The 15,584-nt window shown below is 42.6% G+C and overlaps 3 protein-coding genes across 3 annotated transcripts; 2 read left to right on the forward strand and 1 right to left on the reverse strand.

Moving 5' to 3' along the window:
* Positions 1–63: 63 nt before the first annotated feature.
* On the reverse strand, positions 64–3,222 carry LOC306739152 (kelch-like protein 23; the record flags this gene model as incomplete). The annotated part of the gene is made up of 3 exons (XM_079221114.1): positions 64–1,485; positions 1,628–2,039; positions 2,244–3,222. 3 exons carry the CDS (start codon positions 3,220–3,222, stop codon positions 1,182–1,184), a joined length of 1,695 nt encoding a protein of 564 aa, XP_079077240.1. The 3' UTR covers positions 64–1,181.
* A 307-nt stretch (positions 3,223–3,529) lies between these two features.
* lsm7 (LSM7 homolog, U6 small nuclear RNA and mRNA degradation associated) lies at positions 3,530–4,846 on the forward strand. The gene is made up of 4 exons (XM_079221573.1): positions 3,530–3,550; positions 3,815–3,905; positions 4,037–4,108; positions 4,352–4,846. The coding sequence occupies exons 1-4, from the start codon at positions 3,545–3,547 to the stop codon at positions 4,492–4,494; spliced, it is 312 nt and encodes a 103-aa protein (XP_079077699.1). The 5' UTR covers positions 3,530–3,544; the 3' UTR covers positions 4,495–4,846.
* Positions 4,847–8,129: 3,283 nt separating this feature from the next.
* tmprss9 (transmembrane serine protease 9) lies at positions 8,130–15,076 on the forward strand (the record flags this gene model as incomplete). Its single annotated transcript, XM_079220501.1, has 15 exons — positions 8,130–8,268; positions 8,416–8,543; positions 8,624–8,691; positions 8,783–8,958; positions 9,108–9,152; positions 10,212–10,325; positions 10,506–10,671; positions 10,806–11,080; positions 11,328–11,470; positions 12,063–12,348; positions 12,896–13,009; positions 13,085–13,253; positions 13,337–13,602; positions 14,103–14,239; positions 14,915–15,076. 15 exons carry the CDS (start codon positions 8,130–8,132, stop codon positions 15,074–15,076), a joined length of 2,388 nt encoding a protein of 795 aa, XP_079076627.1.
* Between the last annotated feature and the right edge of the window lie 508 nt (positions 15,077–15,584).

The raw sequence follows: 15,584 nt of genomic DNA on the forward strand, positions 1-15,584 counted from the left end.
CTCAACAAGTTTTCTGTTAAAGTTTGCTCCACTGGACTTTTGTCTTGTGCCTTGGCTGCTGTTTTTACACTTTTATTATGTGACAAACACTTACTGTGACTGGCTTCAATGTTTTGCTTGAAAACTTGGTGAGGCTTGTGTGAATAGGTAAGCCATGAAAGGTATGCACACACAGATGGGCATTAGTGAAATGTGACATATTTATTAGAGCAGTTGTTTATTAAGGTCCAATGCTGCCATATAGCATTGAACCTTATTTTAAAGGGCCATTTAGGGGATTTATTGGCTGAAAATGCCAGCAAAATCCAATGAGGTCATTTGGATTGGAGTATTTAAACACAGAGAAAGACATGGCTCAGTGTCTCCAGACTCCAGGTTCCATAATCAACAGAGATTGTGTTCATAAAGCATCATAAACTACAGTACACTCACAGTATACACAGAATTTCATTCACTACCAAAAACAGTTGTTACATGTCCACAGTTTTAGGATAAGTGGGTAGAAACTAGATTGTGTCTGCCTCTAAATAGCTGCAGCCCACGACACAAAGCACTATAAGGGCTGAACCACTGAATAACGCACTCATGACCCCCATTAAGATATCTGGTAGTTTTTTTAATAGATATAAATCCAGTAGAAATGTCACGTTTCCATGAAAGTAACACTAGACTATTCTCTTATGAGTACACATGGATGCATTGCTGATGGGTTGGCCAGTTGGAAAGTTTTAATAAATTACTTATATTAAATAAATTAGCCCTGCTGTCTTATTTTAAGTGGAAGACTTTAATAGTCTTGAGCATGTGTCTATATATTTTTTTCTTTTACACTAGTCTTATTTACCGGATATGGACTGTGATTAAGCCAGCCATAGGCTGCAGCAGATATCTGTTTTGCAATGGCACCATCATGCATCCAGTCTTTGCGCTGCTCAAGGCGATTGAAAGTGGGTTGAAGAAATAGAATGATAGAATGATAATGTGTGGTACCAGATCTTTCTTTAGCACTGACACAGCATTGTGGGGACAGGTCTGGCTATGCAAGATTAATTTCACCCAAATCATGACCGCTTACATAAAAAATATATTTGGGAAGTTTTCTGAATGACATTTCCAATATACATATCCACAATTTATGTTATTAGATTATATTAGAGTAGTTTGGTTTTTCGTCAGTTACATCATGTGACCATTCTCATAGTGACACACCCTCTAAGGGGCACAGGGCAGGGTATGGCATCATCCACCTCAATGCAAGTGTCTATGTAAGGGTCCATAAGCATCATGTTTGGGAATGCTTTGTTACTCTTCTTCTCGCTGACCAGGTATATCTGGCCGCCGACTGTTGTGCAGCCACAGAAGAACTTCCTGTCCAGACATTCCTCCTCCAGCACAGTCCACTCATCTGTTTCCACGTCAAAGCGCATGGCTTGGCCTCCAAACAGGTAGAGAGCACCGTTGAGCTCTGAGGCAACCAGGTCATAGCTGGGGTCAAAAACAAGTTTAATTTTCACATAATTACCAGGCCAGCCAAGGCTCAAAGGAAAAACAACAATACACAAATTAAGAAATATCAGTTTGTGTCAGAATCCATTAGAAAGCAAAGCGCGATTGAAGACTCACTCACCGTGGAAATGGAGAATAGGAGACCACATCCCACTGATCGTTCTTCACCATGTACCTCTGAATTCCACCATACACCTCCCCGTTTTCATCCAGGCCACACGCCACGTAGATACATGACCCCAGAGCAACAGTGGCTGCCCTCTCCACAGCCCTCACCAGGGGGCTGACCTCCTCCCAACCCTCCTCTGACCCCAGCACTAGCCTTTCTACATCGGCCACAAGCCCTTCGTCCATGCTGCCACCCAGGACATACAGGGAGGAGTCCAGTCCTATGGAGCAGTGGCTGTGCCTGGACTTCTGCAGGGCTGGTCCATCCACCCAGCGCTGGTTCCCACATTCGTACATCCTGACCCAGTCCACAGTGAACCACAGCACGTCCCGGAAGTAGCCGCCTGTCACGACCACATTATCTCCTACATAATGAGAGAATGAGAAAACAAAGAAAATGTAATGTATGGAATCTAATGTCCATTATAGTACGAATGCTGTGTTAATTGGAAAGTAATCCCAACAAAGACAGATGATTGATATGCATCATTTTGTACACACTCTACATGAGGATCAATACATACATTTCTACCCTCATCTTCATCACTATCATTCACATCCAACATTACCTACTGCAGCGACCGAGTACTGTGTAAGGTTCTTCCTCTGCAGAGGGGGACAGCTCTGCCATCTACCACTGAGTGGGTGAAATTGGTACAGTGACTGCTTTTCCTGATCGTGAGGTCCACCCAGGACAAAGAGGGTCTCTCTGGCCCTGGTCCTCGTCATTGACCTGCCTAACGACCAAGCTGCCGGGAAATGTTCATTCAGCATGCAGATGAGCTTGGCTCTGGGGTCAGAGCTTTTCATTTTGGTCAAAAGTTCAGTGATGAATGGTAACGAGAGCGACTCGGGCCTCACCAGCTGAATGAGCTCCATAAAATGTTCCTCTCGTTTTGAATCAAAAGACACCCAGCATAGGGTGGCCTCCACGGCCAGATCATCTTTATGGATGACAAGGTCATCACAGGCAAGAAGGTCTGCAACCGTTTCCTTAGACAGGGATAGGAAGTCTTCTTCAGCGACAATAGCAGAGAAGTGTGTGAGCACCACCTGTCGTGCCGCAGTGTACAGCTGAGTGCAGCCCCGCTGCCAGGCGAAGGCCATCATTCCCAGACAGTTACTGAGGTGCAGCTCACGCTCCAAGAACTTGCAGCACAGAAGCCTGGCTCGCTCCAGTTGTAAAAAGTCTGCGGTCTCAAGAATCCCCAGGACGTTTTCTCTGTCCAGAGATAAACTGGATGTCTTGCTGTATTCCATCAAAACCCTGAAATGCTGCAGACTCACACCTTTGATCTCAACTTTCCTTTTGCTGCTCTCTAGGCCTCCGCCAAAAAACAGAGCCCTGAAGTAGGGACTCTGGAGGGCAAGTTGTTGACGGTTGACATAAAAACTCTCTCCTTCTACTCGTAGAACGACATCAGGTGCAGAGTTTGAGTCGGTCACACGCGGAGCAGCATCGTCCTCCTTGAGTTTGTTTTTCTGCTCAGAGAGAGCTGTGAATTTAAAGCTTTGAGGTTTCAGCTCAGTGTCGGCTAAGCAGGCCATTTCACAGTTTTGCACAGTGCCTCGTTCTAGTTTACAACACACCAACTGGTGGTATTAATAGATGTTCCCCGACTGACTGCTGACTAAAAGCAACAAGGAAAAGGAGGTCAGTATGAGAAACAGATGCTAAATATAAAACAGGACCAAGGACTTAAAATTAAACACTAATTTGTTTGATTATTAAACTATGATAATTTCCTCCTATTAGTAAGGTAATAGTAGAGTCGTCAACAAACCGATGACGTCAGCTACAGGCGCTCAGCCATTTGATTGGAGGAATACTTCTGAGGTCACAGTTTCACTTCCGTGTCACACAGAGAACATGGCGGTGAGTTCATATGGCTTTAGCTTTCATTCAAACATTTCTTTACTTTTGCACCCATGCACACTGAGTGCAAAAGTAAAAATGTGGGTTTCCTTCGCCGGGTATTGTTTATGCTGAACACGACGTCCGAGAAATGCTCGAAACTAAACGTGACGTTTTTCTTGCGTTCGCTCTCTCGGCTAGCCTTGCTAAGCTAACCTCAGGCTGAGTCCGTGTTTGTTTGCGGCTAGCTTCCACCTGAATACATGTCCCTTTTGTTCTGTGCAGGATAAAGAGAAGAAGAAAAAGGAGAGCATCTTCGACTTGTCGAAATACATCGACAAGCCCATTCGTGTGAAGTTTCAAGGCGGACGAGAGGGTAGGTGGACTAGTTCTGGAGAGCATAAGCTCACGTGATGCCAAACAATTTAGTCGGTGGTAGTTGTACATATTTGTGCATTGAATCCCTGCATTGAAATGCAAGATTTACTCTGTGTCATTCCTTCTCAGCCAGCGGGGTCCTGAAGGGGTTTGATCCTCTGTTGAACCTGGTGCTGGACGGCACGATCGAGTACATGCGTGGTAAGTTAAAGTGGCTACAAAGGAAATGTATTCGGACAGATGTGTATATGATTTTGTGCCTCCTTGTCTCCTCCGACTTGTTACCTAGAATTCCTCTTGAAGAGAGTGGAGCTATAAGCGAGGACACATGTATCTGTCTAGGAATAGATTTCTCCGTAGTGTTACTCTTAGTCAAAGTTTCATTTAAATTGATCTTCACGTCGCAGACATGAATCAGACCTGAATCTGTCCATGTCTATCCAGATCCAGACGACCAGCTGAAGCTGACAGAAGACACCAGGCAGCTGGGGCTGGTGGTCTGCAGAGGAACCTCCGTCGTGCTCATCTGTCCTCAGGACGGCATGGAGGCCATACCAAACCCCTTCGTACAGCAGCAGGATGGCTAATACACAGGCTGTCACTGGCTTCATTCAGTCACACTCACGAATACAACCATGCAAACACGTGAACATTTTGTGGAGTTGTTCCTTGTTTAAATTTTTTGAAAACATAATCGTAATATTACGTCAAACAGAGCAAATTTCTGTTAAAACTCATACGTTGTACAGCAAAAGGGAACTTGAAAGCACTTCAGCTTTGTTTCTGTCTGTGGTTTGAAGTTGGCAAAGATTTGAGTTGTAAAGAGCCCACAAGTTTGGGAAGTGTTAACCGTACCATTTACTTTTTTATTCACAATAAGAAACTTTTTACTATTCTTTGTTGTTTTTGATAAGAAAATAAAATGAAAATGTATGTCGAGTGTTGTAAATTTTGTTCTCCCTGGTTCTCGTGCGTAGTGGATAAAAAAATAAATATATAAATGGTATTTAGGGTACCCTGAAAGTTGACGGTATTTGAACATCAAGCTGCTGTTTTCTTGCGCTCAGCTATCTGCTACTGTTTGGCAGTCACTGTCACTTGTGGTATTTCTGCAGCTTGGTGTCATTGTTGCCTAATTTGTCCTTAAAAAATTAATTTCCTGGTTAAATACAGGCTAATTTATAACAAATTACTAGTTGGCTATGGATCATATTCACATAGTCATTTTAATAATCACACAAACTAATAGGAGATATATTTTATTCATCCTGAGGGGGGAATTTGTTTGTAGCAGCAAGCAAGTTACAGAGTAAACAAAAATGTTAAGTATGAAAATACTCAATATATACAATAAAAGAGCAGGGCAGATCATATTTAATTGAACTAAATTAAATAAAGTAAACTCAACGAATATAAAGTAAACCAGTGCTAGGGTTGTTGATTCAATTGAAGGAGGATCTGGCCTGAGGTGATTTATTATAAAGTCTTATCGCAGTTGGCAGGAATGTTCTCCTGTATCGGTCCTTGTGACAGCGGAGCTGACTCAGTCTGTTGGAGAAAGTGCTCCGCTGTCCCTGCAGTAGGTGATGGAGAGGGTGGTCCGGGTTATCCAATATGGACAATCATTTGTTCAGTGTCCTCTCTACCACCTGTTTGCAGCCAATGATGGAGCCGGCCTTCTTCACCAGTTTACTGAGTCTGTTGGTGTCTCCGGCTCCAAAGCTGCTCCCTCAGCAGACAATGGAGAAGTACAGAGCACTGGCCACAACAGACTGGTAGAACATCAACATCTTGCTGCAAAGGATCGAAGTTTCCTCAAGAAAAAGAGCCGACTCATCTCCTTCTTGTAGACAGCGTTGATGTTGGCCTTCCAGTTCAGTCTGCTGTCGATGGAGACACCCAGGAACTTGTACTCCACCATGTCCACATCCTCACCCAGGAAAATAGATTATGTCATATCTTTTATGAAGCTGGCCAACTTTTTTAGACTAGTTGGGGGACTTAGAAAACATTTAACGATAGTTTGTAGACAAACTGCTGGATTGGCCAGGGCTCCATCCTCTTTTTCTTTTGCAATAACAGAAGTATTTGATTGTTATCTTTGAAAATGTAAAAAAAAAATGAAGGGAGTGTGTGTTGTGTTTGTGAAGATAAACCACTCACGCCTGTCTACACACATGTCTGACAATTTGTTGGAATAATGGCTCAGACTCTTCTGCTTTAAGCAGGGTGGAGGAATAATATAAGTATACAATAGATTTGTGTTTGAATAGAATGTAAGCCATTTAAAATAAGGGACTGTTATTTACTTATTTGTGCCACGTATAATTGACGGAGAGTTTTTCTCATGACCTGAATTGGGGCTCCGAATCTCAGTAACATATTTAGATTTGTGAGTTTAAAACATACTTTTATGTCATCTTAGATTTGCGAATCAAAAACATCCTGAACATAGACCGTTAACTAACTGCACTTCCTCCAGTGCAGTAAATTAATATGTTATGTTTTAGTGTTCATGTCTTTCTTGTTTTAGCTGTTATAGCTACATTTATAGTTGTTTCACTCATGGGGACTCGTAGCATTACCATTGATGCCGCAGGAGTATACTCCAACATCTCTAAAAAAACACAAACCATGCTTACTTTCACACGCGCACACACACACACACACACACACACACTCTCTCTCTCTCTCTCTCTCTCTCTCTCTCTCTCTCTCTCTCTCTCTCTCGACACAACTACATTATTTTCTTTCTTTCTTTCTTTTTCTTTTGTTGTCTGTCTTATGCATATTTCATTTGTAATGTTGTAAAATTGTAAATATTATATAGGTGAAGGCTTCAAATAAGACCAGTTGGCTTTTTGCCTCTTCCTGCACTGTGATGTTAATTTATCTCTGTTATGTCCGTTTATTGTATTGTTTGAATTGTGCAAAAATAAATAAATCCTAAATAAAAATGAATTCTCATTTAAGGCACCAGAGACGGTACTGTAGGTAAGAGAACCCTCATAGTTCATAGTTGGAGTCTTCGCTCCTCCTCTGCTGCTCACTCACTGTGTCGATGGAGCTAGACTGGACCAGAGGGAGCACTGGGCTCCACTGAGGAGATATTTTATGCCCGTTTGTGTTTGCTTTTTGTTTTAATCTGTTTTGTGTAAACGAGTAAAATACATGAATTATGTACCTAGAGATTATGAGAGCTCTGCGGTGACAGGAGTAATGCCTGCGTCCATTGGGGTGGAACCGAGGGGATCAATAGATGGGAGGAGGGTCGACATTCTAAAGTAAACTGAAAAGGTGAGCTACCTGCGTTACGCCCCGTGGCAGGTGCAACAAAAAGCGGACCGCTCCGTCCTCATTTGCCTTCCTCCATCCATGTATCCTTTCTTATGCGCGCCAAGGCAAACACTGAGAGCTGCGGGAGATCGTGAATGTCAGCGTTCGGAGGAAAGAAGTAGGTGAGTTTACTTCGGAGCATAAAGCCTCTATTGTGTGATGCTTCACGCTGTAATGCACCTGGAGTCACCGCGCGGAGTTTGCTGGTGCAGTGAATATTCTCACCGAGTCATATAGTAATTGAAATGCTTTTATCTGCTAATACTTTCAGGGATGTTTTTAGTGTTACCGTGGTGTTCCAGATCTGAGCTGTGGTCGAGCTGTAACATGGCCTCCCTGGTCTGTGTTACGCACGTAGTCACAATCTCAGCCAGCTCAATGCTTTATTTGTCTGTGTGGTCATTACGACTTTATAATGAGCATTTTCTCATAGGAACACCGGGGCTTTTAATTAAACAATTAGTTTTCCCAGTGAACTAAAGCTAGATTTAATGAATTGTGGTAATTTCATTAGTGAATCCCAATTGTTTTTGCTACCATCGTGTTCATTATTGTACAATTTGATTTGTGATAATACATGTCATTCAGTATCTATCAACTATGCCTTATTATTATTATTATTATTTTAGATGTTTTAAATATTATGATATACAGTCAAAATGTAAATGTGTTCTTATTTATCTCATACTAATGATATCCACCCTGTTGTGCAGCTTTACCCAGTGAATTAGTCTATAATGCCTCACAATCTCAGTCTGTTTTTTTTTCATTTTCCAAATAATGTCACTGTATCTTTTACCAGGACCGGACCGGATTTTGTGTGTAGGGCATTATGATACTGCATACAGTGCAATGTGAGTTGTGAGGTTGGTGCTGTGAATCCAACATGGAGGTGAAGAAGGATGGAGGAGGAAGAGGAGAGCCGTGGTCCTCTTCAAGAGCCTCCCCTGGCTACTGCAGGGGCATCTTCTTAGCCTTCCTCTTCTTCTTCCTCATTATCGGGGTCTTTGTAGGCCTGCTTATTGGTGAGTATCACATTCGCCACATAATCACATACTTAAACATGTACAGGTGCAACATGTTATGAGCTAATCAGACTTCTCTGTTAAACACACTCTTTTTTAACTTAATTGTTCTGTAAGAATGAACCACTTCTACTCTGTCGTTGCCAGCCTACCTGGTGCAGGAGCAGCATCATTTTATGGAGACAGTGGAGCTGACAGGTCTGAAGTATAATCCAGTTCTGCAGGATGAGAACTCTGGTTTCTCCATAGTACTGACCTCCGTTTTAAAGTCCAAGGTTAGTGCAGACTGTCGCCATGTTGGGAGCCAAATATTTTATTTTGTTGTATTTATGTTTAAAATGTTCTCTTCTTACAGATCAAAAATGTCTTCACTGCCTCGTCGATATCGCATCACTACGTTGAATGCAGTATTGTTGCCTATGGGTGAGTGAAAGCTGAACTGAAGTTGAGGACTTAATCCAAGCAAAAAAGCATCTAAAAGATGAAACACACAGCGTTGTCTGTTTCTTCCCAGTAACGTTAATGGTGACGTGATGGCAACAGTCAGACTGGGCTTCATGGTGTCCAAGGTCCAGCAGTATTCAGACAACTTTGTTCAGGACTTGCTGAGAATAGGACTTGGTTCAGTAATGAATGGGAAACCACTGAAGGTGCCAGAATTTGGAGAGATCACCTCGATCATCTTACTAGGTAGTACAACTATACTGTCATCAGTGTGTGGTTCTACAAGTGGGTGTGTGTAGTAGTGGGAGTAACACAAATAAGCAACAGCTGTGTGATGTCTTGTGTAAGGGCTTCAAAAATGCTCACAGGATCTTTGTCTTTCTCCTCATTCTCAGGAGCCAGTGGGAAGTCCTTTTATTCTATTGGAGATGATTTGATAGGTGAGTGAATATGTTGACCCTTGTTAAAGTGTGCCTGCATATAATCCTCCAACATGTGTTTACTGCATCGTGGAATACCAAATGGGTTGTGTTTTTAATATCAGGGCGGATAGTCTGACTTCCTAACCTGTTAATCACAGACAAATGTGCCTTTTCTCAATGAAAAATTGTTTAATGAGCTGATCTTGCTTTTTTCTGTGACTTTTAAAGGTAAGGTTACAATTTTCAGACCTTAAATTTAAACAACTCTGTGAAGAGATCCCTTCATTATGTAATTCCAAGGTATGACACAGGGGACAAAATCCACAGTCCTTGTTCTGTGCAAAAATGCATTCTGAAGTTTACCTGAAGCCAAAATGAGGTTTCAACAGTCTAAGTAAGTCAAATCAGGCAGGTGTAGTTTTAAGTAGAAAGTTCCCTCCTTGTGTTACTGTCCCTTCACTGGCGGTAGAAAACTGGGACACTAAAAGGGGAATTTTGCACTTTGCTGAATTTTGGGGTATATTTTTGTATGCAATGAAGATCGTGGATTTAGTTTTCATTCTCACACGATGGAGTCACGTTGCGAATGAACAGGTGGCATGAATACAGTGATCAATAACTCTTGCAATGTACATTTGGGCATGTAAGTATTGTTTGAAGACAGACACATTTGAAACATGTTAAAGCGCTGTAATATTTGACTAGCGCATCAGTATTCTACTTAAAAAAAAGAACCCGTACAGCACTTTTCAAGTCTTCCAACTACTCAAAGTGCTTTAACACTACATGACATCAATCACACACTGAAGAGAGCAGCTACCATGCAAGGTGCCACATCAGGATTATCAACCATTCATAAACCGTAGGCACAGCTACAGGAGCCATTTAGGGTTAAGTGTCTTGCTCAAGGACACATCGACGTGGGCTAACAGAGCCGGGGATCGAACCACCGATCCTCTAATTGAAGGACGACCCTGCTTACCACTGAGCCACAGTCACTCACTTAAATGTTGTGTGAAAACAAATTATACTTTATACTAATTACAAATATTAATACAATTATATTATACTCTCCAGCCAGGTGTCCTGACAACACTTTCACTTGTGACAACGGAGAATGTGTCACAAAATTTAATCCAGATTGTGACTTCCTCCCCGACTGTGCAGATGGATCTGATGAAGCTCATTGTGGTAAATGACTTCACACTACTGCTGTCCTTTTAATCCCTGTTATTCAATTTTCTTTTCTCAGTTGTTATTGGTAAATAGTAAATAAAACTGTCCCTGACTGGTCGTATGGTAAGGTAACTGGCGTAACTAAAAACATCCCCGCTTCATCTCCATCTTGAATCATCAAACTTTTATTCTCAGCCTGCGGTATCCGCCCCGCTATGGGGAGTCGGGTGGTGGGTGGTGAGGATGCTCGGCATGGCGAGCTGCCATGGCAGGTCAGTCTGAGGCTCTCAAAAGTGCACACATGTGGAGCCTCCATCATCAACGAACGCTGGCTGGTCAGTGCGGCGCACTGCTTTGAGAGGTAGTTATCATCTTCAAGTTACTGAGGAGTTATTTATGAATCTCCCAATCAGTGACGCAAACTAAACTTGCCACATCAGCATTAATAATTTATGGGACAACCAAATTGCTCTCTCTTTCTTATCTGTTTTCCAGGAACAATGACCCCAAAGAATGGACGGCCCTTGTAGGGGCCAGAATAGTGAGCGGGGTTGAGTCAGAGTCCATAACAGTGAACATCAAGTCCCTGGTTGTGTCTCCAGACTACAACCCTCAGACCACTGACAGCGATGTTACCGTACTGGAGCTGGAGACCCCTCTCACCTTAAGCTCTTACATCCAGCCTGTCTGTCTGCCCGCCCCGTCTCACGTGTTTTCCCCCGGACAGAACTGCATGGTCTCAGGGTGGGGTGCACTGCACCAGTTTAATTGTGAGTTTGCCTGCAGGAGTACACCTCAACACATCAAATACTATGACGTCAATGATGTTTTAATGTTTGGGGAATTATTGTTTTTTAACTCTCAGGCAATGTTTTCCAATATTGAGAAACAAACAATAACTGAACAGGGCACTTAAGTCATTTGATGCCAGTCAGATGAAGAAATGATTGTAGGACTGCACGTTGAAGTATGATCAGTATGAGCAATTCTGTCATCTTGTGCTCTTCGGCCATTCAGTCCAATTGCCTACCACACTGCAGAAGGCTGTGGTGAAAATCATCGACTCCAATGTGTGCAATAAATCATCTGTGTACAGAGGACAGGTTTCTCACAACATGATGTGTGCCGGATTCCTACAGGGCAAGGTGGACTCGTGCCAGGTTAGTGCTGTTTTACTTGGTTCACATAAGGTGACTACAAGAGCACGAGCTATCAACTTACATTTTCTTACAATACTTACTTGTCTCGCGGTAAAGTTTGTAAACAAACACTAACGATCTTGAAACTATAAGTAGGTTCAAATCTGCATGTTAACTCTGGTCCCACCCTTAAAAGACAGGCCTGGAGGTGTTGCTATTGTTTTCATCTCAGCGTAACATGATGTGTGCTGTTTATAATAATACACAGAGAAAATATGACAATTCCACCGTATATGCTCAATCTAGCTCCCATTACAGATCAATTTAAAGCAATTTGGTGCCCTGCTTATTAAAATGGCATATGCTCTTGCTTAGATACATCTCTGTTTCAACCTCTTGCCCACTTGTTTGCTGCTCACCCTTCATAGGTCATTGAATTTTCTAAACCGAGTTCAATGTATGAAATCATTGAAATTACAGTGTGCATACTAATCAACAAACACTGATTATCTGACACTGAATTTAAGTTGAAACAGGAATGTCACGAAAATGACAGTAACAAGTTGGACTGTTCCCACATCAGAGAATCAGATGTCTTGTTCTTTCCCTGCAGGGTGACTCCGGAGGGCCTCTGGTGTGCGAGGGGGCCCCAGGGAGGTTCTTCCTGGCTGGGGTGGTGAGTTGGGGTGTTGGCTGTGCCCAGATCAACAAGCCTGGGGTTTATTCCCGCATCACCAGGCTCCGCAACTGGATTTTAAGCCACACAAATCCCAGCCTGCTCCATGATTACTATCAGTCTGTTCCCACTGTGCCAGTTACTGTGTCAGAAGATAGCTTGTATGATCCGCCAGTACCCAGGACCATAGCCATGGATGTGTCATCTGCACCAACACTGACTGGTAATGTCATGCGGAGAGCAGCTTAAAGGTTAACTGGTATTTTTCAACCCGGCCCTTATTTCCCCATGTTTTGTGTGTGAGCGACTCATGAGAAAAAGGCTAAGCCTGCACACTTTATTAACTTTATTGACTGATTCTGATTCTACTTGGATCTTCTTCAGGTCAAATACAATCAAAACGTAGTCAATACAATTGTGGCATGGAGTAGTGGGCGGGTGTTACCTTTGTCTATATGATACTGTTCTGTCAGTGGCAAAAGCAAGCACTTTTAGCGAATGTAAAGTGACAGTGAGGAATATCCCTGAGCAATGACACTACGACCTGTTTAGCGCCTGTCCTCTGCGGCGTACTCCCTCAATACTGAACCAATTAAAAAAATTGGTGTCCCCATTGGTCACTTAGACACAAAAACTGAAAAATAACAGAGGTTACACATTAATCTCATTCCTCTGTTCCCTAGAGAAACTAAATTAAGGAAGTCATACATGTGGTATCACAAATAATTGTGTACACTCATGCCACACAATCTTTCCTTCATGTCTTCCAGTCTTGAACTGCACTGGAAACTTCCAGTGTAGCACCAGTTCCTGCATCAGCAAGGTCAACCCAGAGTGTGATGGCGTCCCAGATTGCCCCAACCAGGACGACGAAAGAAACTGTGGTAAGTGTATATGGGTAAAGGAATGCATATGCTGTATTTAAAGAAAAATATTTCTGCTGAATGTTTTTGTTGCAGACTGTGGCATGCGTCCTTCGTTGGGCTCCCACAGGATTGTGGGTGGAGTAACAGCTCGAAGGGGGGAGTGGCCTTGGATTGGTAGTCTCCAGTTCCAGAGACTGCACCGTTGTGGCGCCACGCTCATTCACAGCAAATGGTTACTCACAGCGGCACACTGCCTCAAAACGTACTGCTGAACCTAAACTTGACCCCACTAATATTGATATAAAAAATAATGGATGGTACTAAGCCTTCATTTATAACCCCCAGTGACCTGAGCCCCACTAACTGGGCTGTGAGCCTTGGATCTGTGCTGCGCTCTGGGGTAGGAGCCCTGGTCATCCCCATCCAGAGGGTCATCATCCACCCAGCCTTCAATGGCGACAACATGGACCATGACGTGGCTCTGTTGGAGCTGGCAGTCCCGGCCCCCATGTCCTTCACCATCCAGTCTGTCTGTCTCCCCTCACCGGTGCACCGCTTCCCCAAGAATACAGAGTGCTACATCGCAGGCTGGGGGTCCATGAGGGAAGGAGGTAAGGGATTTAAAATTGGACCGACACTGGGCTCAGTTTCCCAGAAAACTTTGAACAATTGCATAATGATGTTACATTTTATAACAACTTAGAAAATTGGACACTATTGTATTGGAATTTTAACAAGTGTTTAGTAAAAGCAAGAAAATATCAGAGGAGCAGAAGTTCTACATCATCATGATCTTAAGGACTGAATAGAACATAGAACAAATATGATAAAATACAATTTTTTAAACACTACCAGATGGCCTGCTCACACATTATTTCTCATTTACCCTTTTTGGTGTTTAGCCATGCAGATAGTTTCACATTTATCAGCTGAAGTTCTGACTTATTGACCACTAAAACCCTGCTGCCGCATCAGAACAATGGAGGTGAATTGAATATGCATTGCAGTGCTCACAGTAGTAAAAAAAAATGCAACAGCAACTTTTCTTTCTAGAAACGGCATTGGAATCTTTGTGAAAATGCATTTCCCACTAATATCATTTTTGGCACAGGTTCTTTGACCAACCTGCTGCAGAAAGCTGCAGTGAGCATCATTGACCAGCCAGACTGCCAGCAGTCTTATGGCGACGTGCTGACTCCTCACATGATGTGTGCTGGTTCCATTGAGGGAGGGAGGGACACCTGTTTGGTAAGTTGCTGGACCATGTTACACAAATCCCTTTTACACAGCCTGGAAATGGGCCGGGCATCTTGGTGGTGCAGTCTTGGCATCATCTGAGCGATGAGATTGTGGACTACATGAATGCACAGAGGCTCTGGGAAATAGGGCCATTGTGCCGATAAATCTTTTTTTTTTTTTACAGTGGATGGTTAACCGGGTCAGAGCAAAGTAAATATTGCCCTTCTATTCTTTAGAAATGCTTCTAGGACTTGTCTTTGGAAAAAAAGAAACAGAATATGAATAATTCATGGTTTTGAAATTGTCAGATATTATATTGATGAAGAAAACCAAGTGCTGCTTGTTGAGGAACATTGCAACACTTAAGTGAGAGATGTGTATCTGATGGGAGAGAGCAGACTTTCTTTCCTAAAAATACAGAGCCCCCCTTTCGACTCGCTTCCTCTCTGTAATCTCCTTATGTAAGGGAAGCCTCATGCATTCCTGTCTCGGTCAAAGCACCCGGCATCTCAGCAGCGATCCAAGTGGCATTCTCTTTATACATACTCAGCTCTTCTGATCCCTCACTCATCCTTAATTGTTTCATTCTCTTTACATGCTGGAGACTGCATATGATTGAGGTTATTCTAATTTCTAACAAGTTATTAAAAGCCAATCTGATGTTCTTTCTCCCTTCTCATCCAGGGAGACTCTGGAGGGCCGCTGACCTGCCGCACGCCCTCTGGCCAGTGGTTTATTGCTGGAGTGACCAGCTGGGGACATGGATGTGGTCGAATTGGTTTTCCGGGGGTTTACACTCGTGTTACGTCTGTCAGGAAATGGATATCTACATACCTGCCTTTCTGAAGAGAGGAAAAAGGAGCTGAACCAACAACAAAAACATGTGGATTTTCCTGATACATCTTCTCCAGAAAACTGTACTGTAAAAGGACTAAAGTCATGCTGAAAGCCACACATACATAGTTTCTGAAGTATTGATCTGGGACCTGCAGTTATTATTATAGGTGCTGTTTGTAAATGCTCCAGTTATCTGAACTTGGACCATCCTCTTTCATAATGTACTGAAGAAATAAGGAGAATACTGAACGGGATTGTGGACATTTTGATAGCCCATGCATGATTGAAAGTATTTATTTCAGTTATTTATTTTCTGGTAAACTTACTGTACATTGGGTATTTTTATTTTCATTCTTTGTGGGGTTCTGGATATATGTGGTTCATTTATGGGTACATTTTCCTTGTCTTTTTTTGTATTTATCTATTCTAAATATGCAATGTAATAAGTGTTCTAAAAGGTGGGTTTTCTGGGGGAAATATAGCTATGTATGATAAAAGTGAAACTGGAATCAGCTTT

This window comes from Taurulus bubalis, assembly GCF_910589615.1.
Source record: "Taurulus bubalis genome assembly, chromosome: 7".
Lineage (NCBI taxonomy): Eukaryota > Metazoa > Chordata > Actinopteri > Perciformes > Cottidae > Taurulus > Taurulus bubalis.